We start from the raw sequence: 27,479 nt of genomic DNA on the forward strand, positions 1-27,479 counted from the left end.
GCAGGCATAACAAAACGTATAATTAAATGATTACTTATATAATGTAAATTGAATTATTCCATTTGATATTATGCACTTTATTATATTATTATTACATTGTAATATATATAATATAATGAGCATTATTCCCTTGTTGTCAACATCGGTGGACTCGTCCACCTGGATTGCGTAAACACAGTGTCATTAATCCTCCAACAGTTGAGCCTGGATGTCTTCTGCTATTTCATCAATTCGCCTCGTGATGGTGCCGTCCTTAGCAGCAGGCAGGATCAACTCTTCACCAATAGTAAAGGGCTTCTTAGAATGATGCTCTCAGTGCAGACACATTTGATGAAGTGGTGGCCTTCAATAATTGCTTATGTCCTTGGTGTTCACGTTTTTTCTTTCAAAAAACTGCAAAGGCTTGTCTTTTAATGGCCCATGTGGCGAAGGTTTCAGGGCTTCGCCGGTCGCCACATATTATAGTAGTGTTGGAGTCTTCTGCTGTCTCATCATTGGGTCTTTCCCCCATTTCAAAGAAGCTCTCCAGCGACGTTTGTTGTTTACTCATTTTTGTTAGCTTGTGGGTTTATAGGTGCATGAAAAAAACTGTGACTAAGACAAGTGCCAGGAAAGAGGTGCAGATGGAAGTGATAATTTTTCAAAATAAAATACCCTGCAGACTAATGTAAATAAATATTACCAACACAAAAAAAAGTGTTTTATTCTTTGTGTGCGGCCCGGTTCCTAATGATCTAAGGCCCGGCACTGGTCCGCGGCCCGGTGGTTGGGGACCCCTGCTCTAGTGTCTATGATCAGGGCGTCTATAGCAATGAACTGTTATACTGTATATAGCATTGTATCTATATATCTATACATATATAAATAAAACCGTGTAGTAACCACTGATAATTCTTTTTAATAGGCCGTTAACATTCTCAATGAGTTTTTACATCAAAGAAAGCCAATAAATTGTTTAGGGTCAAAAAGAAACATTCTCTTTAAAAAAGTTTTTATGACTATATTTTGGTTTATTTATGTGCTGAGAAAGTCTCGATATACTGCAGGCAGCTGCTGTCGGATTTCACTAAATCTGACTCTGTGATGCAACTAGCTGTCAATTTGTCCTCACATGATCTTACAAGCCTCAGGATTCTCTCTGATGGTGTTTGTACTGGGTCATTTTCATTTACAGTCTCTCTGCATCTCAAAGATTCACTGAAATCCACACTTATTAAAATAATGACCAGACTCTAAATACATTTTAACATATGTTCACTGTCCTTTCATATGTCTCTTCAAAGGTGGCTAACCAGGTGGTCCAGGCCCTCCTCACACAGAAGGTTTGTTGTTCGTTCTGCATCATTGACACATCGTAAAAGTATTCAACCATTACAATCAGAGAAATGATGACCGTCACAGCAAGAAACTGCACGTCACTAACATTAAGAAAGATTAGCAGCACATCATGTTTTACCTCGTGATCTTAAATCTTAAATCCTTATTCTAGTGTATGTTGTAAAAACATGCAGTGAATCTATTTATTGTATTAATAACACAAGTAGCTCTGTTTGTCAGGGCAGACCAGCACCAACCTCCGGTTAGCACTTTGGATGTAAACACTGGTTGACAGAAAATAGACAGCCTCAGCCTCAGAGACACGTCTGACTAGTTTACGTGAAAAGTTATAAAGTTAATTCAAAATTAGGAATTACACAAAAGCATTTACTATGTCTGAGAAATGTATCACATTGCTTTTAATCTGTAAAATTCCAAAGTGGCATTAAATTTGATGGACACATACAGTTTTCTTTAGGACAAAAAACTCAAAGTTCAGGACTTGAACTTGACGTGGACTTTACAGCCAAAACACAAGTCTTAGTTAAAACAATGACTTTGTCCCATTTCTGCTTCATAACTACTATAGGTGGGGAAAGAACTGATACAGCATAGTATTGCAATATTTTGCATGGCAATATTGTATAGATACATGGACGGCAAGTATTGATCTTTTATTATTTAAATTATTAATGTTGCAAATATCATTAAGGAGGCCCCCAGGATGGGAGAAACCTCAGAAATGATTTGGAAAAATGTAGTCCTGATTTTGATACCAATAGTTTGACCAAGAGGCTATCATTTAAGTTCACTATCATTTTAATAACTTAAGTAAATGTGTGTACCACCACAGTGGAATAACAAATGAATGTGAAAGAAACATTCAAACATTCAATATGGGATCAACAATATACTGAAAAGTGTAAACACATTTGGGAAAATGAACTTAAGTATCAAAAGAAAAGATAAAAAGAAAAGTTCCTTTTGCCTCCGAACATTTGGATCCTATGATGCAAAGTAACTGCTTCAGCCATCAGATACATGTAGTGGAGTTACAGTAAGTAAATGGAAGCACATGAGCACTTTAAAAACACTTCACTAGAAGGATTACATATATTCATGTACTTTTCATCTTGGAATATGGAGTCAGTTGTGTATGCTCAATACAGTAATTAATGTGCCAGACCACATCTTGCTTTTTTAAATACCTCAGAGTATACCTCAGTATTTTTAAACAGAAAGCACTCACTTGTAATGTGAACATTTAAAAAACATAATGTAGACTAGGTTTTAGAGCACTGTCATGCACATCTTTGATGCATACAGTATTGTGTCCTGTTCCTGTTACATTACCATCTGGTACACGTGTAGTTCTCTGAAATATCCCCATCAGTCGCACTCATCTGTCCATTTTTCTCCTCTCCGGGGGGTTTCTAGGACTTGAAAGAGGAATGTGTGAAGCTGCGGACCCGTGTGTTTGACTTGGAGCAGCAAAACCGCATATTGAGTGTTCTGTTTCAACAACGTGTCAAAATGTCCACGAATCCTGTCTCCCAGGTAGGAACGCATGGCACGATAGATACAAACTGACGCTGACAGACCTACCCCGCTTTAAGGCTGTTTGAATTTTACATGAGCAGTGCTCTACTTCTAAAGGTTACAAACTTTAAAAAGGACTACGATGAGAAAGAAATCTACCCAGGGTGCAATTCAATTTAAATTGTAAGGATGTACAGATTTACAGTCGGATTTAGAATTGGAAATGGAATAGTTTGGCCGTCATGTTCTTCCATTCTTAACTAGTGTGGTCAGTGGCAAGTCCAGAGCACTGTCGGTCATCACATGAGCATTACCCTCCCTTACCACCAATTTATTTTATTATTATTTACTAATCATGCCACAATTTTGCTTAATAGTGAGGCAGACCTCTCATCCAACTGTAGCTGGAAAGTGAGCTGCTCATGTCTCTCTAATTGGAATGCTCTCAACCCCATAATGCGCTAGTGATAACTGGTTAACACCTGGGCCTTCTTTACTGTCAGGTATCATCTTCAGTTGTTGAGCTGCACTGTAGAGCTTCAAAACTGCACTCATCAATATTTCTATACAAAAGGATTAAAGGACTATGTGTACTTGGACAGGTGTCGCTCGTTGTGACAAACCTACAGAGAATTATTACACGACTCTGCAGTTTCCCTCAGCTCTACCTTTTAGCATTTTAGCATCTTTTTGCTCATTGTTTTGTTTTCCTGGCTTGAAAGCCTAGCTCTCACTATCATTGTTTCCAACCACAAGAGGCGTCTATTTACGACAAATGAATCTCTAAAAACCCACCAACCTGTCCAGCATCAAAGAGCAGACAGACAAAGTTAGCAACTAGCTGGTAAACATAGTGGAGCATTTAGCAGCTAAAGAGCCACACATGTTTGTTATGAGTTGGCGGAGACCGAGGCAGTGAACTTTCATGTGTTTTGAGGGGAATAGCATCGAAGGGAAGAGCTAGGTTTTTTCTTGGTTGGATATTTTCTAAATCTTGCTTACTTTTGCTGGTTTCTCCAAAGTGGTCTGTCCCAGCTTTAATGCAGCTTCAAGTTTAGCTTTAGGTTGTTACCTCCACTACACAGTCAATCTTAAATATCACCAGCACGTGATGATTATAACATTCTTTCAGCACTATGGCACTCACACAGCCATGATCCCTGCACTGATTTGTTTCCTTATTATCTTGCATTAAAGTTGCAACAAAATGTTAAGCAAAAGCCTTGGAAAGGTGTTTTGGTTACCAGATATGTCACCAAGGCGAGGGGTAGGCATCGCAGAGAAGTTAATTAAATACAGACGGAAATGTGCGTGTCTTTAGGACACGACAGTAATAACAATCAAGGAGGTTATGCAAAAGAACGTTTTTCTTAATTTGTCAAATGCTGCTATCAGTTGTTATCAGTTGTCACTGTTGGTGACCAACTTTGTTGTTTAACATTTCACTGATGCTCGTTCAAACAAATGTCCATCTTTCAAGGAGGCGTGGTAAACTTGTGTTTTTAACCTTTTCCTCCTGCAATCCTTCGATCCACAGGTTGGCTGATTCAGTATTTTTTAGAATTATTAAAGGTATTTTGAGGTTTATTTACGCCATCTTGCTGACGGGCTACATTTGGCTGCTTTGATCAGCGTTTGACAGTAATGAGGAAGATTTCAGCCTACACAGTGCTGGCTGCATAGACACGTTTTAAAGTCATCAAATCCATTTTGATCTGAAGTATATTCAAAATGTGAATGCTTTCTATCCAATCATAATACTAGTAGATTTCTTTTGTTATAGAAGACATCTGTTTGTAATCTGTTGTAATGGATAAACATGTGTCCTGTTGTGAAACCTATGAGTGTAAGGTCAAGTGGCCAGCTCTACCATGAATAATTGATGATAGATGATTATTTTTATGGACAGAAGATTTTGCATTCTGAGCTGAATATTGGAAGAAAAGCCCCGACAGGGATGGTTGAGCCCAGCTTGTTAGCCTTTCATCTTCAAAGACGTGTAAGCTGTAATTGACAGGAAAGTTGGGTTATTGGACTGCAATGAGGATCTCTCACTGTCATTGCACCAGCAGCAATACTGAAGCCAATTACAAACACATGACACACTTAAAGTATCTGCTGTGCTGCTACATTTCTGCAAATACTGGTGCAGTCTGTCTGCTGCTTGTCAACATGCCTTCATTATTCTTGTCTGGTTGCATGTAGTCCAGGGTCCCGGAATGAAAAAAATAAAATGTCCACACTAAAATAGTGTTTTGAATGTGTTAAATTTGGTTATTTCATTTTCTTATCAATGCACCCAAACCCCAGTTATCCAAAAAGAAGATTCAAACCTCGTCAGATAAGATATCTGGAGCAAGTCAGGTTCAGGAGCATTTTTTATTCTATGGAATATGAATATCAGAGACAAAACTTAGTTTTGACCGTTTACAGACCAGCTGTGTGCTTATATATTGTTCAAAGGTAGCCAACTCTAATGCTTTTGACGTTCAACACCTCCTTTGAGGCATTGACTCAAACTGCTAACCAAACAAATGTTGTGCCAAATACAATTAATCAACAAAGTCATTCCTTGTTGAGAAATATACCTACAGTATATAAGTTATATTACCATTGCACATAGGAAACTTATGAACGGGCTTTTCTGGACATTACAGCATCAAAATCATTCTATAGTGCACACACACACACCTTCATGTACGTCCTCGTTTCTCACAGAATTGTCATCCTTTACACAGTTTGAAATGACCATGAAAATGCAGGTTTTCATGCGACAACACAGAGTCTGCAACGGGAAGATTCATGTGATTTGAGACTTTGGCTGTCTGATGAAACTTCTTCGTAGAGTACATGAGTTTACTTATAACTTGTGGTAAACTTTATGTGTAGGGTACAGTTTTACAATTCATTGTGAAGTGAAGTTAGATTGACAGCTAATACATATTTTATCAATGGCCTAAATACAAAATTGAATGTATCTGGCCAATAAAATGTATGACTTTCACTTATTAAATCTAGATTTGTATTGACTCTCTTTCTTCATAGGCCACAACTTAAACTTTGATCCATTATTGTCCTTGATTAGAGCAGTGGCAGGGATTTCACCCAAAACATTTCTAAATTACTCAAATTCTGATGAAATGACCCTTTTGTCTCTAGCAGAGAATCATTATGCAGAAGGCAGGCGAGAAGCTTCAAGTTGCTTTGTTACTAAAGGTCTCTTTGGATTGTCAGGGTTCTCAGCATGATTCCTCTCCTCTGACAAACTCAGGCTCTCTGTATTCAGGGGACCCGTTTGACATCACAGACAGAATTGATAATTAACACATTTGGATAAACTGTATGAATACTGCAGAAATGTCTGTTTCCAGCTTCATGGAAGTTGCCATGAAAAGTCTAAGAATTCCAACACCAGGTCATTAAGTATGCTGAAAGGCAAGCAAAGCAGGAAGTGATGTCCTTCATCTTTAACCTTTTCTCTAGGTCAAATTTGCAGATGCCGCTAAAAGAGGGATTCTGTCTTTGTAGGAGAACTGTATGTATCAATGCTCAGCTGCTCAGCTGGAAAGGAGTATTGTATAGTATTGTATTTGCAGACATTTTTCTAATTAAACAAGGCTCATTGTTAATTTACTGCTGACTCAAACTATTATTAGTTGGACAGTTGGCCTTTATCTTGGTTGAGCCAGGTCTTTCTGTTACGAATACTGTCATTTGTAAATCATTTGAGTCAGTTATAGAAAAGAAAATACTTATAGTAATTAGATCATTCTCAGTCATACATTAGTTACTGTGGAAGGTGAATTCCAAATCTTACAAGATCGTTTTAGTGTTTTAATATGCAGGATGTTTTCTTACAACAGAACAAAATGTTAATAACACAACATTGCTGGAAGCATGAGAAAGAAAAAGTATTTGCCAAATGCTGCCTTTGATTCTCTAATGCAGCGTTTCCCAGCTATTCAGGAGGCTACATTAGTAGTGTAAGATAATTATCTCACGCCTAAAGCTTGAATATTAAATAAAGTTGTTATATTTGTGTGCAGAAAAGTCACAAACAAAAGTTTTGAGAGCAAGCCTTGCATTTTAATCATTGATTTCAAGGTTTAGGGCATTTTAATTGTCTTCTAGCGAAAAGGTTACAGATGTGATTTCCTGCTGTGACCACCTGCAGCAGCTAAGAAATGTGTGGTGAAAAGATGAATTCACTGAAGGCTGGGATGTTTAGAGAGGTTAATGAATGTGTAGGTAAGAGGACACACAGGTCATTTCACTCTCCCCATCAGAGAGGGAGGGTTTTCAGATCGCAGACACAACACTGGCTGTGTATCAATGTGCCCGATAACACAGAGGTAATTATGTATGCACTACAAAAAAGGGAAAGTTTGTTTTTCACTGCAAGGTATGCTTGTTAGATTCCTTATCTCTGTTACGGCACACCGGTTCCCAGTCAGGTTGACTGACTCTGAGCGAGGTTACAGCGAGGTGTGGTACATTGCAATGCACAACACACAAAAGATAAAGAGAGAGACACTGGGAACAATTTTAATACTTTTTAATATAGTTTCTAATCTGTGCATTTTACAGAGGGAATGTGCAAAAGTTCAAGTTCAGAGTCAAGTGAGCACTAATATAAGATGGTTAGGATACGTTAAAAATTCCCTTTTCAACACCAGCACATCCACTATGTAGTATTTCCCCACTGTGTGGGAGTGTACTCAGATTACTTTGTAGTTGTTACGGGTAATTTAATTAGTTTGAAATTCAAGTAATCTATTATTTAGTTACGTTTTCAAATAAGTAATCCCTTACAAGACAAAAAAAAAGACAACAGTGGTGGCGAGGAGGATGGAGGAGGACGATGGCGGTGCTACAGCTCCACAACAGTGGTGGCGAGGAGGATGGAGGAGGACGATGGCGGTGCTACAGCTCCACAACAGTGGTGGCGAGGAGGATGGAGGAGGACGATGGCGGTGCTACAGCTCCGAAACAGCAACGACTAGCTTTTAGTTCAGCCAAGGAAAATGAACACACTTGTAGCTGGTTACATGGTGGAGGAGATGCTTCCAATATCAACTGTAGAGTCTCCATTGTTTCGTAAAATTATTAATGAAATCTTTATCACTCGTAGACGGCTGTACTGCATAGTTCAAAGCTTCATTCGTAACTTACAGAAACATTGCGTTCAATAGTCCACCTTCTCTTCCCCTCTCTCTCAAACACACACACACAAGTGACACAGCTCTGTAATTGTCTGTTCAAAAGTAAGACATATTCATCCTCAATACATACTTGTTGACCTTTAAACATTCAAAAACAACATTGTTTTCTCTCCCGCTCGCTGCGCACAAAGGGAGGAACACAGCTGGTATTAAGGTGACGGTCTAGCAAAGATCTATCAGGCCGATATTGCGTCTGTCATTCCTGCCTACTGAGTTACAGATGCCGTAGACGAGGCTATGCAATGGTTGTAGAGTCAATACATTCACAGGATCCATTGTTCAGACAAGCTCTGACAATGTGTTACTTTATTTCTATAATAACACTGTGACTCTGGAAGTCTCAATAAATGATGGGACTGTTTACTACAGCAACATCTTCTCCCTGTGTCTCTGTGCCAAAGAGTCCTAGCTGTTAAAAGTCTGCTGTCACTGTGACAGGGTCCTCTCTCATGATGTTACTGGAATTCAGCGGCAGAGCAACACTCAACACTCAAACTGGTCTCTATTCTGACACCAAAGTGAACATCAGTGCATCTAGTTAGTGCCCAGCCCAGCAGGCAAAACACTGAGCAGCACGACGAAAGAGAGCAGAGGAGGTGAAGGAGACATGAAAAAGAAAGACAGTCTCGGTGTAGATGAGCGGGAAGTATTAATGACCAGGCCTGAAGACAAGGAGGTGGTAGTCGGTGCGTGTGATAGTGAATGAGGTGAGAGCAGTGAAGATGGTAACTGTTTCAAAGATAAGAGCGGAGAAGACTGTGGTCGGACGAGCTGCTGAGTGAGTGTAACCTTGCTTTGGGCGGCTCGGGGACGCATGGACGAATTTGGATGAGATTGTGAAATTTAAAGTGAACTCAAAAGTCCATGGAAGCATTGTCCTTGTATCTAAATGGTCTGTTGATCAGCAGTCTGTTTCAGTGGCAGTGAATCTGAAAATGGCTTAATAGCGAATTACCTCTTCAATATCGCCCAAGCCATGATTTCACACCGTTTTCCCCTTTTAAATAAATACTTGCCTCAAAAAAGGAGTGAAATGTGAATGTTTATAAAAAGCACACTACTGACTATTGACCAGTGTTTGCCCCAGTGTTTGTGTTGGCGCCGCTGTCACAGAGACAGTTTTTCTCGGATCTACCAACAACACAGCGTGTCCTGGTGGCAGACAAATATGCATTGTGAGGGCGAGGCTTATAGAACCAATCTAAACGCAGACGGTGTCATTATTCTACAGCCATTACATTGTGCAATCAGCATTTACTTCATAATGATAAGTTGACTATTTCCACTTAAGCTACTTACATAATTGTGTGACTCTATTTAACATGAGTGAAGAATGTACAGTACTTTGATCACCCAGACAGAATTGTTTGTTTAATCTCAAAATTAACAACAAAATAACAATTTAGGAGGTTAGAGTGTGGCAGTGAGTACAGGTGCACTTCTGCTTAAAGCTTGCTTGCAAACACGCACAATATAAATTCCAAACTCCAGAAGTATGAACCCCTCCTGGCAGCACCGCTGGGCAGATGCATGTCTGAGCACACTGATAGTGCGAACAGCCATTATAGTTTAGTTGGTAGAGAGATCTCCAGAACTGCCAGGGTTAGCTGTTAGATTTTCACTACGAAATCTAACATGAAAATGTGTGAAGTCATGGTGCTGTGAGTTGCTTGTGATAAAAGCATCAGAATAATAGCTTATGCTCTGTGGAGAAGCCTTCATAAGCTGGAGCCCCACCAGCTGACATGGAGCTGTGTTATTGTGACAGAGAGGGCTGGATAGACGCAGGGATAGTAGGATTTATTTACTCACAGCCTGTCTTTATGCCAGGCTGTGTCCACGGCCTTGAAATATACACAGTGATGATTACTGGGTACAATCCCTCCCATGAAGCTATGTTGTAATTCTCAAAGAGTATTACAGCAATTTACTATTGCCCAAGTTGCCAGAGAGAGAGAGAGAGAGAGAGAGAGAGAGAGAGAGAGAGACACACACACACACACACACACACACACACATTTGGGTTGGCACCTGTCCCGGTATTATATGGGACCGCACAGTGCTGAAATATAAAATACAATGTTACTGAATATGAGATGTATTTTTGTGCTCAGTATATGAATGGTGTCTTCCTCTCTTATCTAGTTGATGAAGCTTTGGCGTTCCTAACCAGATGTAGCCACAGCCTCTCACACAAACCTTAGCAAGAAACAAACGGCAAAGCCAAACCTTTTAGCGATGCTGGGTTAGGGAAGTGGGACTTGCAGTAGAGAATGAGATGTGTTCACCGTTTGTGTACCAAATACATTGACTAGACAGTGACGGACATGACAACAGTGGTTAAATTAGGGACAATTCTGTAGTTTCTGGATATTGGTAGGGACATGTCCCAATTCTACACCCTCGTGTCAGACCCTCTGGTCTGGTCTGGTTTGTAAAATTACAATACTACTAATATAAACCATATGAAGGAGAAGAAAATGCATTACTCACATAGCACAACATACAAATGGATACAGTATAAAGTGCTCCACTCTTGTCTCGGATCATCCAACAGTCATTTTAGCACTTTCATTTATTTATTCACTTTCTTTTCCTTTTAGTCAAGACATAGATGTACTTTTAAGTAGAAATAGCCTGGTCCTAAGCTTTTAAATCTTTTGTGATCTCTCTATTTACAGAACTTTCTGAACATCTGAATGAACAAATGGTAACAGCAGAAAAACTGCAAAGATGTGCTGTGGATATTGTCTTTAAAAATAGATCACTACTACATGTTTGATTTGATGTTGTATAGATCTAGCGGGACTCATTACTTACCGTGATGAAAGTTACGTGCAAAAGTAGGTTTAGGTATATACTATATCCAGAGAAGTGATGATGTCTGCCAACGCTCAGGTAGTGTTTATTCTGTATTATAAAATGTTCAGCTAATGTTCTACATGACATGTATTTGGAAGTTGCTTTGGTGCTGTTGCAATCAAAGTGACATAATCCTCTTTCACCCTATAAAATAGTCATGTCTGAACTTAATGGAACAGAAATTAAATATTGTGAAATGTCATCTTACAAAGTGGAAGAACATTGAAATATATGAAGGGGAGAAAAGCATCGCCACAGCCCTCAAATTTGCCCTTGACTTGAAGCACAGCGCCACTCTGAGGGTTTTGTTAAACTGGATCACTCAAATCTCAGATACCCCTCGACATGCTGACTGTAATTAGTTCCAAGATTAATCCGCACAAGCATGGTCAAAAGTGCCCTCCTCCCACAGTACTCGTAAAATAAAGGCTGGCAAGGATAATCAAATAATAGGTGAATATCAATGAATAGACCAAATCACTTTAGTCCCTGGCTCCCTTATGCAATTATTTCCTATTCACATTAATTATTGCTAACAGATGACACTAATGACTTTGAGAGGAAGGTGGCCATGGAAGCCTTGCAAACGATCAATGCTATTTTAAATGGGGTCACAACCCTTTTGACACCTTTGGGTCCCTCTGATTAGAAATGGCACCGCTGCAAACAGAATCTGGTGCATGCCAGTGAATAGTGCCAGTAGTTCCTAACATACAAGTAAGAGCAGTAACCCTTTACAGAAAAGTAGACCTATAAACCACGAAGCGAAGACATTAGACACTGGCTTTTTCTAATCGAGAATTCTGCCTTGTGCTTTTTTAAGGCATCTTGACGCCTTGCCACGTGCCAAGCTCAAGATTTACCTAAAAATCATAACCAAATGCCACACAGTTGTCTGAGACCGTCCTTTATCCTGTCATCAAAGATAAAATAAAAATGTTTAACTTACATACTTACAGAAAATAGATACATGTTTGCTTGCGCTCTTCTGTTTTAACCAAAAAGTGAAATGTAAAGTTTAAATGGTTTTATATTTGAGCTATATTATATAGTAAATCCTGAATTTTGTATGAATTGGTTGTCTGACCTGATAATCTGTTCTGTGATGAGGACTTTTTAATTTAAAAACACGTCTATATCCGTTTCTATGACGGCAAAACTGAAAATGAATAATGGAACAACTAACATTTAATTGAAAGGCTAAACAGTCATTTCTGCACTAACATATTTATTTGTTTTTGCAAACCAAGTTTAGTTTAAAAATATTAGATTAAAGTTGATCAGGCTTACAATGAAGAAAAGGTTTATGAAAAACCTCCTCCACTTAGAAGTACACTGGTACCATCAGTACTTCTAAATAATTTAACTTACAGTAAATACCACCGTGAAACCACTGGAAAAAAGAAATAAACCAATCAATCAGTTCCCTCTGTCATCATGTCTCTTTAATACAAGTATTTGCATCAGCTGAAGACATTCTGTGATATCTAGCTTCTACAAGTTTCTAAGAATTATACTTTTGCTTGCCATGATATAAACTATTCAATCAAAAAGCTTGCAATGCACTATTCTTTCCTCCTTATTTATAATGAACAGGCATTGTGTGGGCAAATAGTTGCTCTTGCATTGGCTGAAAATTGTTCTTTTAAGAATTTGGAAGATATATCCAAAAGACTGTAGCCTGTGAAAGATGTTATTCAGAATGGCCTAAGTCAGAGGAACACAATGTGAATGATAGTTTTGGTAATTTTGTAGACTCCGACCAACACAAAAGTGTCATCACCTTACTAAAGTCAGTCATTATTATTATTATGTCATTATGTTTTAAGTATAAATGAACAGCAGACACACCAAGAGGTGCCATGCAAAGGGAATCATGGCAGAACAGAGCCATCACTTTAAATGTCTCATTGACCAGCTCCAGAAAAGTTATCATGGTACACCTGCAAGAACAGAAACACATGAAAACAAATTGTATTTTACAACAGAGGCCATCTGACAAGGGGAGTGGAAAAAGTAATTCCATTCCTCAATTAGTCTTTGGTTGGAAAGAGACAGCCATGTATCCAGCATATCGATTCTTTGAGATCTGTGACAGAGACAAACGGAGAGCCATGGGGCTCATAGGTTCAAGGTTCATTTATTGTCGTCCTACAACACAGGAAGAAGTGCAGTGTGTACTGCAAAGACAATCTATTGAATATAATGTCAGGGATTAGGTGGATCAACAAATGTTGAGTTCACTGGTGCGAATGAGCCATAATTACAATCTTTGTCAGTACTGATGAATTAATTAAGTTGTACATCCTATACATATGTATTGTATTGCCAATGCTGTGTTAATGTTAGCCTGCAATGATGACATCCATTCCACAGTTTTTTTCATTCACAATTATTGTATAACCTGATATTTTTGCTTCTGCATTCATTTGTTTATAGCGTTTGTTTAATTGTTGATTAATTACACAAATAATTATTTTCCAGGATGTCCAAAGAAACGGAAAAGCAGGTATTCCTGCAGGAAGGTGGCCCAGCCTGCTGAGTCTAACATGCCCACGCAGCAGTGGAAGCGGCAGTGGCAGTGAACTGTCACTGTCCAGTGCGTGTAGTGAGTACTCCAGTGGATCCCACACTTGGGCAGAGGGACGTGGATTCTCCAAACAGGTGGGTGTCATTCATCCTCCATTAATTTCCCTTCTATTTGAAGTACAAGCCAGTTGTGAAAGTAAATTCCTTGTTATGGTCTTCATGGCATTTTGGAATAAAGTAAATAATCTATTTGTAAATGCCATTTCAATCATTTTAAATATGTCTTGTAATGCACAGTGTGCCGCCAGCCGAGACAAAAGGATGAGTACGGGTTCAGTATCAAGCAATCACTCTGCATCCATCGAGCAGACAGACCTGGGATGGAAGGAAGGCCACATTCTAAAAGGCCTGAAGCGTCTCCAAATGTGCAGCTCCAAAGAGGCATCCTCACTTGCATCTGTGCCACACTGCAAAGATTGCATGACCTCCAATGAGGGCATATACTCGTTTGGTTTCAAGTGTGGCCAACAAGGGAGTACAGCCAAGCAAGTAACCCCTACAAGTAAACCTTTCAAGGCCGGAGCGGGGACTGCTGCCCTATACTCTGATGATGCAGATGATGATTCAACTAAATTACAAAGTAGGGAGTCCAATGACCAACCAACGAAAGAGTTTGTTTGCTTGGAGAAACATGATGTCACAAAGGATATTGAAAACAATTTTCAAGAAGACCCTGTAAAACTTGAAGGGAATTCTAGTCTTTTTCCCTCACCTGTCATAGACAACTTCTTATTTTTGCAGGACCCCACAGTAAAACCTGGTGTAAGCCCACCAAATAGCAATATGCATCTAGAAGAAAAACACAAAGGCTCTCTAGAAAAACAGAAGCCTTCAGGCATGAAGTTAAATGACAGAAACAATAACCAAGAAAGGTCTACTGACCGTAAATCCAGACTTGACCATGTCAAAAGACAGCAGGGAAGACTTGCAGTCAAACAAGTTGAAGCAGGGACAAATGAACTGAGCTCTTCTATTCAGAATTCTGCAACAAGAGCCCTGAACTGTGCAAGTGTAGCCAGACAGCGCAGCTCTTCAATGGAGGTTCCTCACTGCAGACACCAGGCGAGTCAAGCTGGCAGTAAAACCCAGAACTACACCATCTCAGAATCTTCACAGAGGAAACCGAAACCTCAGCCTTGTGATTCAGCAAGAAAGGCTTTCATTCTGCGTAGTAAGAGTGCAGATGGAGGGAAAGAACAAACTAAGCATACACATTCTCCTCTCCATCAAAAGCTTATTAAGGGCCACAGGTCCAAAGGACAATCAAACCCTCCTGGACCCAGTGTTCCTAGCAAAATGACAGAACTCAGCAAAACACATTGTTCAAGCAAGGGATCATTATCTAAAGTTGAGAAAGATGAGGACGTTACAGCATCTACAAGTTCCAAGTCTCTCAAGAGTGTGCGCTCTCCCCTGGCTTCTCCTGTGAAACATTCAAAGACATTTAAGCCTCCAGGGATCAATGAATACTCAAAGAGCCCAACAAAATCACCTTTGCAAATCCCTAGACTTCAATCAAGCAATGGGTCTGTGGAGGAGAGTATCTATGACAACTTACCCTGCTCTCCACGAAAACAACGACGCCAAGACCAGCACTGTGATGACTCTTGTTCAGAACTTATGTCCCCATCCCCACCGCCACCCCCAGGACGAACTACTTCCCTTGTCCTTAGGCCCAGTAGTGACAGCTTACTTGGAGCACATAAATCTGCAGGTCATGCTCAAAGCTCTACTACAGGGAAGACATCATCGAACAACAGCAAGCCACAATCAAATCTTTCTATATTACAGCTGCAAGAATACAACACAACAAAGGACAATCAACATACAGCCCCACAAATGGGTGCGGATGGTAAGCCACTGAAAGATATTCCTGCCAACGTCTACCATACCCACTTATCCAAGATACCACCTGTCCCAGCTCAAGAGTCTTCAGAGTCAGTCCAGCTCTCTATGGACAGAACTGTTGCGTGTCATGATGAACATGGTTCTCCCTCAATATTTCCAACTCAGAGCATCTTACAGAGATCCCAGCAGAGCATTAGTGAGCCAAAACTTTCAGAATTCTTGCCTCAGGCATATTCTAATGTTTACTGCCATGGGATTGCCAATAATCCTCAGAGTTCAACCTCCAGAGCTGTGAAAATGGCTCTTCCTGTAAATGCTAGATCTCATGAGGCAATTGCTGGACAGGAAACCGGTACCTTCCTAGTTTTTGGAAGACATAACAAAGATGATACAAACTCTACTGCAAAAAGTATTCACACCTTCCAGACCTTTACGTGTGATCCCCAGATGATACATGAATGTGGAGCTCATGAAAAGGTCCGGCGAAAGATTGAGACCCGCTGTAACTCGCTGGATTCGGAGCCCTCAGTTCAACCTGTAGCATCAGACAGCGGTGTGATGTTAGATTGGGGATTTGATGAGGAAGGTTGGCTTTTTAAACGGTCTGTGTCTGTGTCAACCAGACCTCCCCTAAAGCCAGTAATGGGCATGAATGGGGCTAAGGCTCGTAGTCAGAGCTTTGGTGCACGCTACATGGACAGGCCAAGTTTCAACAGATCTGGAAAGGTTCGTACCCAGATCAAAACACACTCAGGGAGCTCCTTGAACTCTCTTAGTGATGTCCTTCCAGGAAGTATGAGTTGCTCCAGTAGCTACCATTGTCCAATGAATCGATCTCTTTTGAATAACTTCTTGATTGAAGAGGGCCTGACCGTTCCTTTACATTTGGGATCCTCAAGTGAAAGACTTCAGAGTCTTAAACAACAACGAGAGCAAGCTAGACGCCTTCAGATTGAGCAACAGTTTTCAAGCGCCTTTGGCGAGCCAGTTTCTGAAGAACCAGAGAGACAAAGTTCTATAACCACCATTGAAGAGAAAGTGATGCTCGGCATAGAGGAGAACTTGCACAAGTCTCAGGAACAGGAGAGAACCACTGAAGTGAAACAAAAATCTGGCTCAACTTTGGCAAATTGGTTTGGTTTTCGTAAGAGTAAGCTTCCCGCTCTAAGCAACAAAAAGCCTGATCCACCGAAAGTAAAAGAGGAAAAGAGGGAGCAAAAGATTACATCACTTCTGGGAGGAAAGCAGACAAAGTCTGACAAAAAGAAAGACAGAAGAAAAAGCGATGGAAAAGACGGGTAAGAAATTCATTAAATCAGTAATGATGCCATCATATGACTGTGGTGCACTTTACACAATACCTGTACTTTTGAGATCTTTACTTTCATTGAAATTTCATCTCAGCATTAGACTTTCAGTGCTTGTTCCAGCAAATGTCTTCATAGCTTATTGCCAATGAAGTGATCTTTATCACGTGGTCTTAGACACATCTGTCATACTCCTTAGCCCACAGACCAGTTGAGACACATTTAATACAGAGGTTTCAAGAGATATAGGGTAATCTATCAGCTGAATCACCGTGGGCATGTTGACTCAATATCAGAGGATCTCAGTATGTAGTGATCTGTTGACAAACTGTTTTCTTTCAGCTCTGTGGGGAGAAGAGAGTCTCATGATGCAGTGCGGGCATGCATCTCAATGCCCTGCCCAGGAATGTCCCTAAATGAGATACAAGGACATACTGACATCATCGGGGACCCGAAGGTAAATTAAATCATTACCTAATACAAAAGGGAAAGTTATTTTATTGGTATGCGGCCAATTTTAGTTTTAATCACAAAAATGTCTTTATACAAAGATGTGTACAGCCCTGTTTTTATCTAAAGTATGTTTGTTAGAGTAATGTGAAAAAGCTGCAATTAGAATACAAAGATGCATTAGAAACAAACAACGAAAGACTGAAGAAAAGGTAGACATTTATTCAGAAATGTACTTTAAATTAAACGAAAACAGACAAACGATATATGACTGTCTTAACAAGTGAGATGTATTTCACGCTTATTCCACCATCTGTCCCTCAAATCCTCTTACACACAGTTTCATCATTTCGACTTTTATTACCAAACATTCTTTTAAGATATTTACATTTTAGTAAAACGTTGTGCATATGTATACAGTGCCACGTATCAGTCAATAGAAAGAATGTTGGTAGCATGATGTCAATGGAGTGACCATAAGAACAGGGTAGAGGCAAAAACAAATACGATACGAAATACATTATTAATCCACCAGGAGGGAAACTGAATGCCACCATTCATATTGGACTGACCATAGGCAAAACAACAGAAGCAATACACATCTCAAGGCAATACAACATAAGGGGAGAGCACAGCACTGCAATAAATAGTGTAAACATCAATCTAACTGTAGTAGTATGACATCAACATCAACATATTCATGGACACCAACATTAGCAAAAACCTCGGTAATAGTCAGCGTCAATGTTCATTTTGCAGTAGTTTAGCGAGGGCAATCCACTTAGACGAGCTTGAGAACGATCAAAAACACAGTAAAACAATAATCAAATGCACCAAACAAATCTGGGCTGGCGTCTGCACAGAGGAGTCATTAATTAGTCACATTATGACTTTGGTACTGTCCAGGTTAGGTGTTCATAGCCAGCTACAACCACACAGGGATTACATCAGTATGATGAGGCACTATAGATCAAAGCAAGAACCAAACATGCATGTAACTTCTTTTTTGTCCTACAAAAAATCAAAGATGCAGATGATGAACCTGAGAGCCGATGGTGAAAATGGATCCACAATGAAGAGCCCCAGTCAGGATGCTGTAATAGGTCAGATTTTTAATTCTCTGTTGTGTAAGACTACCAACAATTCCTCAGTCACTGTAATTAGTATTGGACCCCCTGAAAAACAAAACTCAGCTAACTTAATAGCAATGTTAGCTGTGTCAATTTTAGCACGCTAGCCTTAAGGTTTTATCTGTGCTTACCATTTTACAGTTTGCAGAAAGAAGTGAAGACCAAATATGACAGACATGTGTAAGTCACAAACATGATGAATATGCTATTAGCAGGCAAACAAACATGCAAAAGTCTGTGCTTTTTCCTCCATATTTATGTTGATTTTATTTATATAAGTTGGTTTTACCTCTGCATTTGTTTATCATTTTGGGTGGCAGTTTGAATCAAGGCAAATAGGAACCATTTCACCACGGTTGTATTTCATGCAGAGTTTGCTATTTAATCGGGATATTGTATCCTTGATCGCTCATCTTCACAGACCCATGCACTGAAAATTTGCATGCACAGGCTCATCCAATCAGGATGAACCTATTCATTCAAGCTCCTTCGTGACGTTTCTGCGTGAACCATAGTGCAAGGGAAGATCGACTTGATTATTCCAGCGCTGACCTCTTTAAGAGCTGTGTTGTTTTACGATGGTGGATTGAGGATGGGATTATTCTCTGTACAGTGCTGCACCAGTTAAAATGTTTTATCAATTAATTAAGGAGCGCTAAATCGTGCAAGCGAACAAACAGTGCTGCTGTTACGTATTTTGGGGAAGAGCAGTTTGACAAGGTTAAATTACGTCCAAAACATTCGACCAGAAAGTATCCCAAATATGAGAAAACACTTTGGCTCGACTTGCCGCTCAATGACACTTTGGAACAGATGTGATCTCTCCCGCTCACTCCGACCCACATACAGAAGCTTTTTTCAACTTGCCACCTAGTTGAAACTAGAGAATCTCTGCCACCTCCCTAAATGCTTTCTAGGGTTTTTATTAACATTTTATTTCCAACCTTGGCAATGAATTAATATTTTTCATATAGCCTACCTGAAACAACATGGTAAGAACGTACAGGGCAAAGCATCTAGATGCGCTTTTAGTAGTCGATCATCGGAACATTTTATTTCCACACAGACCTACGTCAATAACATCCACCGTTGCATAATTACGATGCCTATTGTAGATGCATTCGGATTGTCTTTTCCTAAGTTCTTACAAGTTCTCCTTCACATCTTTCCTTGACCTTATGACATTTTGCATCGAGGTCAAGCGGTGAGGAGAAGATACAGGACACGTTTTTTTTAGTATTTGACTGCAGCCAGAGAGTGAAAATAGACTGGAAGTAAAACTTTAGTTGCTCTTTATTTCATTGCGGTCCCTTGGTAAATTAAAAATAGCAGCAGATAACGTCGCTCAGGTAGAGGGCTGGTGACAGACCCTCCTGAAATTGACACCATCGGCAAGGGGCTGCAAATATCAAACATGTTTGATACGGGCGGACGTCTGCCCTCAGGGGTTAATCACCTCATTAAAATTTAGTACCAGCTAAGCACGCTCATCCAAGCCACTGCTGAGTGAATTAACTTTGCCTTCTGCTGTAAGCTGAATTATACCATCCAGACTTGGCATAAACTTTTTGGGCCTCATGTAGAGTTGTAGAGAAGTTTTTAACTTGATGCTTTGAAGTAAGTTAAGTCAGACTATAACCAACATTAAAACAATATGTTTAGCTTTACACTACACATGTTTGGCTGTGGTAGTAATGGGTCATCAAATTAGACTTCGTATTCTTCTTCTCTCTCATTTTAAATGTCAGCTGAAATTAAATTGCACACAGTATACAGATCTCCTGTGTAAATCACAGTCTTGTGCACTTCTTTAAGAAGAAATTCCTGAAAGTAGAAATTCATTAATGGACCTAAATTAAAAATGTACCTGCAAATGTTTAGATGCTAAAGGATGCATCTGTTTCACACCACAGCTAGCACACACTGTCTTTTTATTATGTCTCCGTGATCCTGCTAGCTCAGCTGTCAATCAGCACATACACTGTCCAAATAATACATCAGAAGATCCTTACTGCAGTGTTGACTTGTGTCATGGAGCACAGTTATTGATTGAGCTTGGGACAACAGAGAGGGGATGTGAGGAGGACAACAAGCTCAGCGTCCATGTTAAAGGCTTGTTAAAAACAATCAATGCTCCGCCTCTGTGACGCTGCCTTCCCAGGGAACCTCTGTCACAGTGCTTCTTGTTAACTTCCATCTAAACACCAAACTAATCAATAACACCTATGTTCTATGTCTTTTCAACTCAATTAATTGTTCTTGTTTACAACAGGGTAGAAATAGGCATTTTCATCTCAAACACTGCTTCACTATCAGGCATAGAAAGCTAAGTTGTATGTTACATGGAAGCTGCAACAGTCATATAACTGTGATGGATGTTAGTGAAATGTGTCCGTAACTCACGTTCTAAATAAAGCTAGTCCGAGCTAGTGACATGTTTTCAATTCTATATACAAGTCATATGATGTGAGTAGATAGTGTCTTGTTGACAGCGGTGGGCAGTAACTAAGTATTGTACATTTTTGAGGGACTGTACTTGGGTATTTCCATTTTCTGCTACTTAATACTTCTACTCCACTAGCTTTCAGAGGGAAATAATATACTTTGTACTACATTTATCTGACAGCTTTAGTTACTAAAGAGTCAGAATAATAATACCAATATTTATTCAACAAATAATTTATCATGCATTATTATAGGTTAAGATACTTTATTGATCCCTTGGTGAAATACGCAAACTACCCAGCAGTATATAAAGTTAAAAAAGAAAGAATAATAATAATAATAATTGACGTGACTCCCACATTAATGTTTCAATAACTTTAATCCAATAATAAAACACATATTCTTCTGAAATGGACCATTCTGCATTATGAGTACTTTTTCTTTAGGTACTTTAAGTATATTTTTATTCTAATACTTTTTACTTTTACTTATGTAATACCTTTGTGGTATTAATACTTTTACTTAAGTAAAATAATAAGAATATGATTCCATGGCAACAAATAACTTTATTTGTAATGTTTTACCTTTACCCTATCCACGTTTTCTTGTTTCTAGATTTGATCAATCTAGCTTAAAATGAAATAAGCAAAAAGTGAAGAAAATGAGCCTGTAGAAGCCAGAAGAGGGGCGTAAAGTCTCATGTGTGCACGCCTTCATTAATAAAGGAGGGAGCAGCTGTTGCCGATGCTCCAGCATGAGATAGCCTGCAGGTTCCTGCCACGGGGTACATATTAAAACATGAGCCTGCGTGACAACAGCTAGAGGATATCTTTTCTTATTTAGATTTTGGGCACACTGGACGGATGCCTACTGTGATACATCTTGTTTCTTTAGATTTATACTGGAAGATTTGTTTTGAAAAACAGATGATTCTCTGATCCAAATGTAGCTGAACAACAATGTAAATGACAATAACTCGTAGTGTAACAATAACGTGGAATTCTTGAGGCGCAACGTCAGACTTTAGACTTTTTGAAACATCACATACAGCATAACTGTGTGTGTTTGACAGTTATGTTTGATATGTTGCAAATACAAATACACACAATTGGAGTGTATTTAAGTTTCATTTCATATGGCATTCCTTGCATTTCATATTCACAGTGTGATCACTGCATGCTGGTAGTCACACACCCATTAAACTACATCTGTAATACAAAGCAGTGGTTCAAGTGGGCTTGATTTGCATTGGCCGAGTCATCCTCTGTGGCAGGGCTACATGGATGGTGTAATTAGCTAAATCATTACCCGGCCTCACACTTATGTGTAATTAGATCGTACTGAATCACCATCTTCCAACTTGGCTTTTAAGAGGAAACCATCGCCAAGCGTGAGTGGAGAAAAAAAGAAGAACAGACTAACCATCTGTTGCATGTCTGCTTTAAAAATGATCAAAACACAACACTATAATCAGCTGCTTAGAGAGGATAGTGTGGCAGGAATAACAAAGAGGCATGAGGGAAACAATCATATGATACCGCAGAGGAGAGATATTATTGATTGGTAAAGCTGCCCTCATTTGATAATGAAAACTCTTTCACTGATTCAAATCTTCAGTTATCATTCTGAACACTTTTTCCATCAGAATGAGGAAGAGTTTATTCTCCATGTGGAACAGCTTTACACGCACCTTCCATCGAGACACTGGTTCAGAGTTACAGCTCAGGACATAGATGAACAATAGACTATACTAGTGTACGTACATTTAAAGGTTTCTTTAGCGCCACTTCAACCATGGTCACCCTGATGTTCCATTCCTGTTGTTGTCCCTCTCTTTCCCACGACCCTGAGCCGCTTCAACTGTTCTCCTTGTGCCGCAGGCTCCGGCTGCAAGATGCGAACGTTGGACAGTGGAATTGGGACCATCCCCCTTCCTGAATCCTGTTCCTTCTTCTCCTCCATCCTGCAACTCCTCCCCAAGTCTTCATCAACCCCAGAACAGTCCCTCAGTCCTCCCAGTGTCCCCGGTTCCTCCAGCGAGGACGTGTCTCCTTCCCCATTACCTCGGTGGAAAATACCCTCCAGCTTTAAGGACAGCAGCCATGCAGGGGTGCCAAACTCCTTCTCCGACTCCTCCATGACCCATATCCACTCAGTGCCTTTCCCCACTGTGGCCTTCCTCCAGCCCATCCAACCCCAGTCTCAACCCATTGTGACCTGTGCCAGTGTGTGTGATACCAAGAGCAGGCTACCCAGAACACCACCAGGTACAGTACAGCCATACACGTTCCAGCAAGAAGCATGGCCTGTGGACTGCAGAAGTAAATGCTCGGAGGGTTTCCTCCTTTTATTACTGTGGCGCAGGGTTATTATTGTAAACTAAAACCAAAACCAAAATAATCAGTGGAAAATATTGTCGATATCCTCTAATAACTAAAACTAAACTGAAACAATATTGTCTAGTTAAAAATGTATTAAAATAAAATAGAAATGAATGTAAATTAATTAAAGTAAAAAAAAACAATCATGAATTTCAGTTCACTTTCGTGACATTGACACACAGAAATAGAAAACTAACTAAAACTAAACTGAAATCAAATCAAAGACTAAGATCAAATAAATGCTAATTGATATTTCAAAACTATTAGTTGTAAAAAGTATGAGTTTAATGTGACTCTTAAAGGCACATTGAGTAGGATTGTCCCAAAAAACGATGCATACTGTACAAACAATAATCCCTCTCAATCATCACTTATGACCCACTAGAAGCTACGAAAATGGCGGACAGAGTGACGAAAAAACGCAAATATAGCAAGGCTCTTTCAAAAACAAGAGTGAATCTGGGGTTGGCTTTCACCTGCTGGCGATCACCCTAACCCTCGTTGGGCCGGGGAGGAGGGGCCAACTCAGAATGTTGTGTTTATAAACAATAACCCACAAGTCCTACTCATTGTGCCTTTAAATTGTACGTGCCACTTAAAAGCAAATCTGTCACAAAATTGCCACATTAGATATTTGTTGCCATTATTTGTGTAACTGGTTAGCACGGAAACGGCACTATGTTGAATGTGGACAGTGGTTACTGGACAAGAATTTGCTATTTTAATATGACCTGAAATTAGTACGATATAAACAAATTGCTGCACCTTTTTTAAGGTAAGATGTATATGGGCTAAAACTGCTCTCGATTTACTAACAGAAGAATAGAAAGCTCTTCCACGTAACTACTGCACTCAATTCTTAGATTAAAATTAAAAGTTAGGATAAAAAAATATTACTATTACATAGACATTTTTGATATAACAAATTGTGCTGTATAAGATATAGAATGGGCGGGAAAGCTCTCACACACTTTCCTTTAAAACAGGACATAGGCAATGAAAGTGTTGCTTGTGCTATTCATTATGTGTGTATCCATTCTAAGGAGCACATCAAGGAGATGTTGAAGATGCATTCTCACATGAGGAAATGCATTTCATGAAGATCCACTCCTATCAAGTTTCCTGCTTATGTTTCACAAGTGTGCCACATGAAGGAGCACATGTGTTTATATATAACAACTTATAATACACTACCAAAGGCAGCAGTGATCTTTGCAACAGCCACAGCCTTCATGTCTACACTGATAGCTTGGAGGTCACAGTGTAGACATGGCCAGCTCAGTATGGTAATCGCACAGCATGTGCCGAGGAGGAAAAATGTATTGTGTGTGTTGGTGGCTTCTAATGAGTCATGTTTTCAGAGTGAAGCCCCAAGGGTTCTCCACCACACACACACACACAATGTCTATTTTCATTGGCACACTTTCAGAAGGACTATGATGGGAAGACGTACGTACACTAAATAAGCAGCTGCTCAGTTGTGTCTCGCTTGATTTACTTTATTATTTGAAAGTGATTGGCATCTCTGATTCCATTCCAAACTTACTGAGAAGTACATAGGTGGAAAAAAAGAAGATTTAAAAAAAGAATTGCTGTCCATTCTCGCACGGCACATATGCCGTTTACTGTGATGACTGTGGCAGATTTACAACTCACATTTAAAACAATGTGTCCCTGATTTCAGACACAGGTAGACAAAAGCAGGCTTTTCATTTCTAGCCGACGACCATCGGTTTTGATGGCTGAAATTACAACTGTCGCTGGTTCGTCTGACATTTGAATGTTTCCAGGTGTTTTGAAATGAGAACCCTGTGTAAGGTGTCTTACTTAATGCCTACATACACAATATTTTTGGTAATTGCTAGAGCAGCATCCTCACCAGCTGATGATAGAAAACATGGAAATATAGAAAGGTTACATAAGACATTCATATGCTTCATTTTTCATATTTTCAAATGGTAACTATATCTCACTGTTAACATTACAAGAGAGAAGGGATGGGAAGTAACCAATGTGCTGTCTTGTTCGACTGGGGTTGCTGGAGTGTGAACTTCAACCAAATCTAACAAAGAGCCGTTAACGTTAGCCTAAACTCTGATATTGTAGCACCTAGGACCAGCTCCCATGCAATGGAGAAATACTACACAATGATTGTGCTGTGAAGACACCTTTTTTATAACTCCGCAACCCTTGAAAATATACCTAGTTAGCTCATGAAATGCTTCTTGGCCTTGTAAGTAATGCACAGTTACTACTGTAGGTAGTGAGCTTGTTAGCCAGACATGCTAATGTTTGCAACTTTGATCTAATCCCTCGTACTTTTTCTCTCTTGTTCTGAGATTAGGAAAGGTTTAATAAAAAGACACAACCCTCTAAACTCTTCAGATGTATCATTACGATGTTACTACAGTCACAAACCCAAGCTTGACAGTCTGCCGTGCCTAGTTACTGTTGCTAAGCTATGATTGGACGATAGCTGTTTAAGCAAACTGTCAATTCTACATGTTTTGCTTAAATTGTTGGATTTGTTTGGAAAAGAGTATCTGACACTGAAGCCCTTCTGGACCCAGAGATAGTGTAGATTGCTAACATTACATCAGACTAAATGATTATTTAGGTGAAATTCACAATTAAATGTCGGTCTCCTACGGGACATTTCTTCTTACGCACAGTGAATACTTGTGGCTGTTTATTTTAAGCAACCTAAACTGTAACTCCATATCTGCCAAACTAAACTTTAGATTTGTTTGCAGTGCTTCAGGTCGGCGAGGCAGTTGTCACTTTAAGGTCAGAATTACAAATGTGTCATCTTTCAAGATGTCAGCCGGTGCTCCTTAGTGTTTAGATCTCCTGCCACTTTGAACTCAGAATGATAATCTCACTCTCTTTGATGATGTCACTCTGTTCTCCTAACTCCACATTTGAGTCCACTTCTTGACATGAGAGAGAATAAAGTCTGAATGCCGAGAAAACTTCTGAAATTAGTTTCATTCTGTGCTTTTTCCAGGTGGGATGGAACCAAAGACGTTGACCTATATCAAATCGAAAACACGAGCCAGTCTAAGCCAACAGAAAGAACAGACAAGACTTCAGCTAGCCAACTGTAAGACACAATGGACCAGGTTTATTCAAAGGAACACTTCCCCCACAAAGTGATCATTTATATACCAATTACTCACTTACCTTCAATTCTTGAAGAAAACTTTGTTTCTCTCACATGCCTCCACGGTGAACGAAGAATCGAAAAAACCAAAAGAAAATTCTTAAATAATTGAAGTAAATGGAAAAGTAAATGTTTAACAACAGAAAAACTATATCAAAACATCCGTTTACTAACTCACAACTTGTGCAGTACATTCCAAGTCTCATTTACTGTCGTATGCTCACTACTTCACAAACACATTTTGACTAAACGCTGTTAAACCCCCATTTACTTCAATAAACAAAGAACTTTCTCAGTTTTTGGATTCTTCGTTTACCATGGAGGCATGCGAGAAAAACACATTTTCTTTACAAATTTAAGGTAACACAGAGTGAGTAGTTGGTATATAAATGATCATTTTGTGGTTGAAGTATTCCTTTAAGACACATTTGGAAAAACCTGAAGCCAAGAAACATGTTATATTCTGTGTCTACTTATCATCAGGTTTTTAAAGTTCACATCGATATTCACTGACTTCATTATCCTGTGTTACACAGAGAAGTTCCTTCTTTATAGGATACGGAAGAAATATATTATTTTCAGGCCTCTGAAAGTCCAAGTGAACCGTACCATCAAAAGAGAGGACTTTCTGTTTAAATACTTTATTCAAATTCACACGGCAACTTATGAAACCTTCCACATGCTGAGGTCAAACAACTGTTAGGACTAATAACAGCGTCACAGTTTGTTCCATGAGTTAGAAACTAGTGTTTTTTTAAAGTATTATTATTGCAGTTCAACTTGTTTTTCCATGTATGTAAATGTAGAATCTGCTTCTAGTAGCCTTGTAAGAAATATTCAAACTTCCTAAAAATTCACTGTAGCTGGTAGCTATAAAGATTGAGAAGTGAAGTGCAACTATTTTCCATCTCTACATTATAAAAACAGTGTAATACACCCAATGTACATCTCACTACAGTACATTAATGCGGGTATTTAAAACAGGTGTGTGTGTGTGTGTGTGTGTGTGTGTGTGTGTCAGTTTAACTTAGACTTATGTAGGAAAGTGATGCAAATTCACATCAACATGCAGGGCAGCAGGTTTCTTCAAATATCATCGCTGCCCACTGCAATCAAATCACAAGTTGTCTTTTTCTTTTTGTATTTAAACAACAGTTTTCCATGCTGTGCGACTGAAACTGATAAATGTTAAATTATCTTCCAACAACACTTTTTAAGGTGGTCTG

At 39.3% G+C, this 27,479-nt stretch overlaps 1 protein-coding gene across 1 annotated transcript in view; it reads left to right on the forward strand.

Annotated features, from left to right (window-relative positions):
* The window catches only part of LOC115026478 (nck-associated protein 5-like), a 63,162-nt gene that overhangs the window by 33,775 nt on the left and 1,908 nt on the right, over nt 1-27,479 (forward strand). The window contains exons 6-12 of the mRNA XM_029459323.1: nt 1,284-1,322; nt 2,755-2,874; nt 13,425-13,604; nt 13,767-16,675; nt 17,027-17,141; nt 18,162-18,237; nt 22,590-22,976. Of these exons, the coding sequence (XP_029315183.1) occupies nt 1,284-1,322; nt 2,755-2,874; nt 13,425-13,604; nt 13,767-16,675; nt 17,027-17,141; nt 18,162-18,237; nt 22,590-22,976 (3,826 nt within the window). The remainder of the gene's footprint in view (nt 1-1,283; nt 1,323-2,754; nt 2,875-13,424; nt 13,605-13,766; nt 16,676-17,026; nt 17,142-18,161; nt 18,238-22,589; nt 22,977-27,479) is intronic.

This window comes from Cottoperca gobio, chromosome 21 (genome assembly GCF_900634415.1).
Source record: "Cottoperca gobio chromosome 21, fCotGob3.1, whole genome shotgun sequence".
NCBI lineage: Eukaryota > Metazoa > Chordata > Actinopteri > Perciformes > Bovichtidae > Cottoperca > Cottoperca gobio.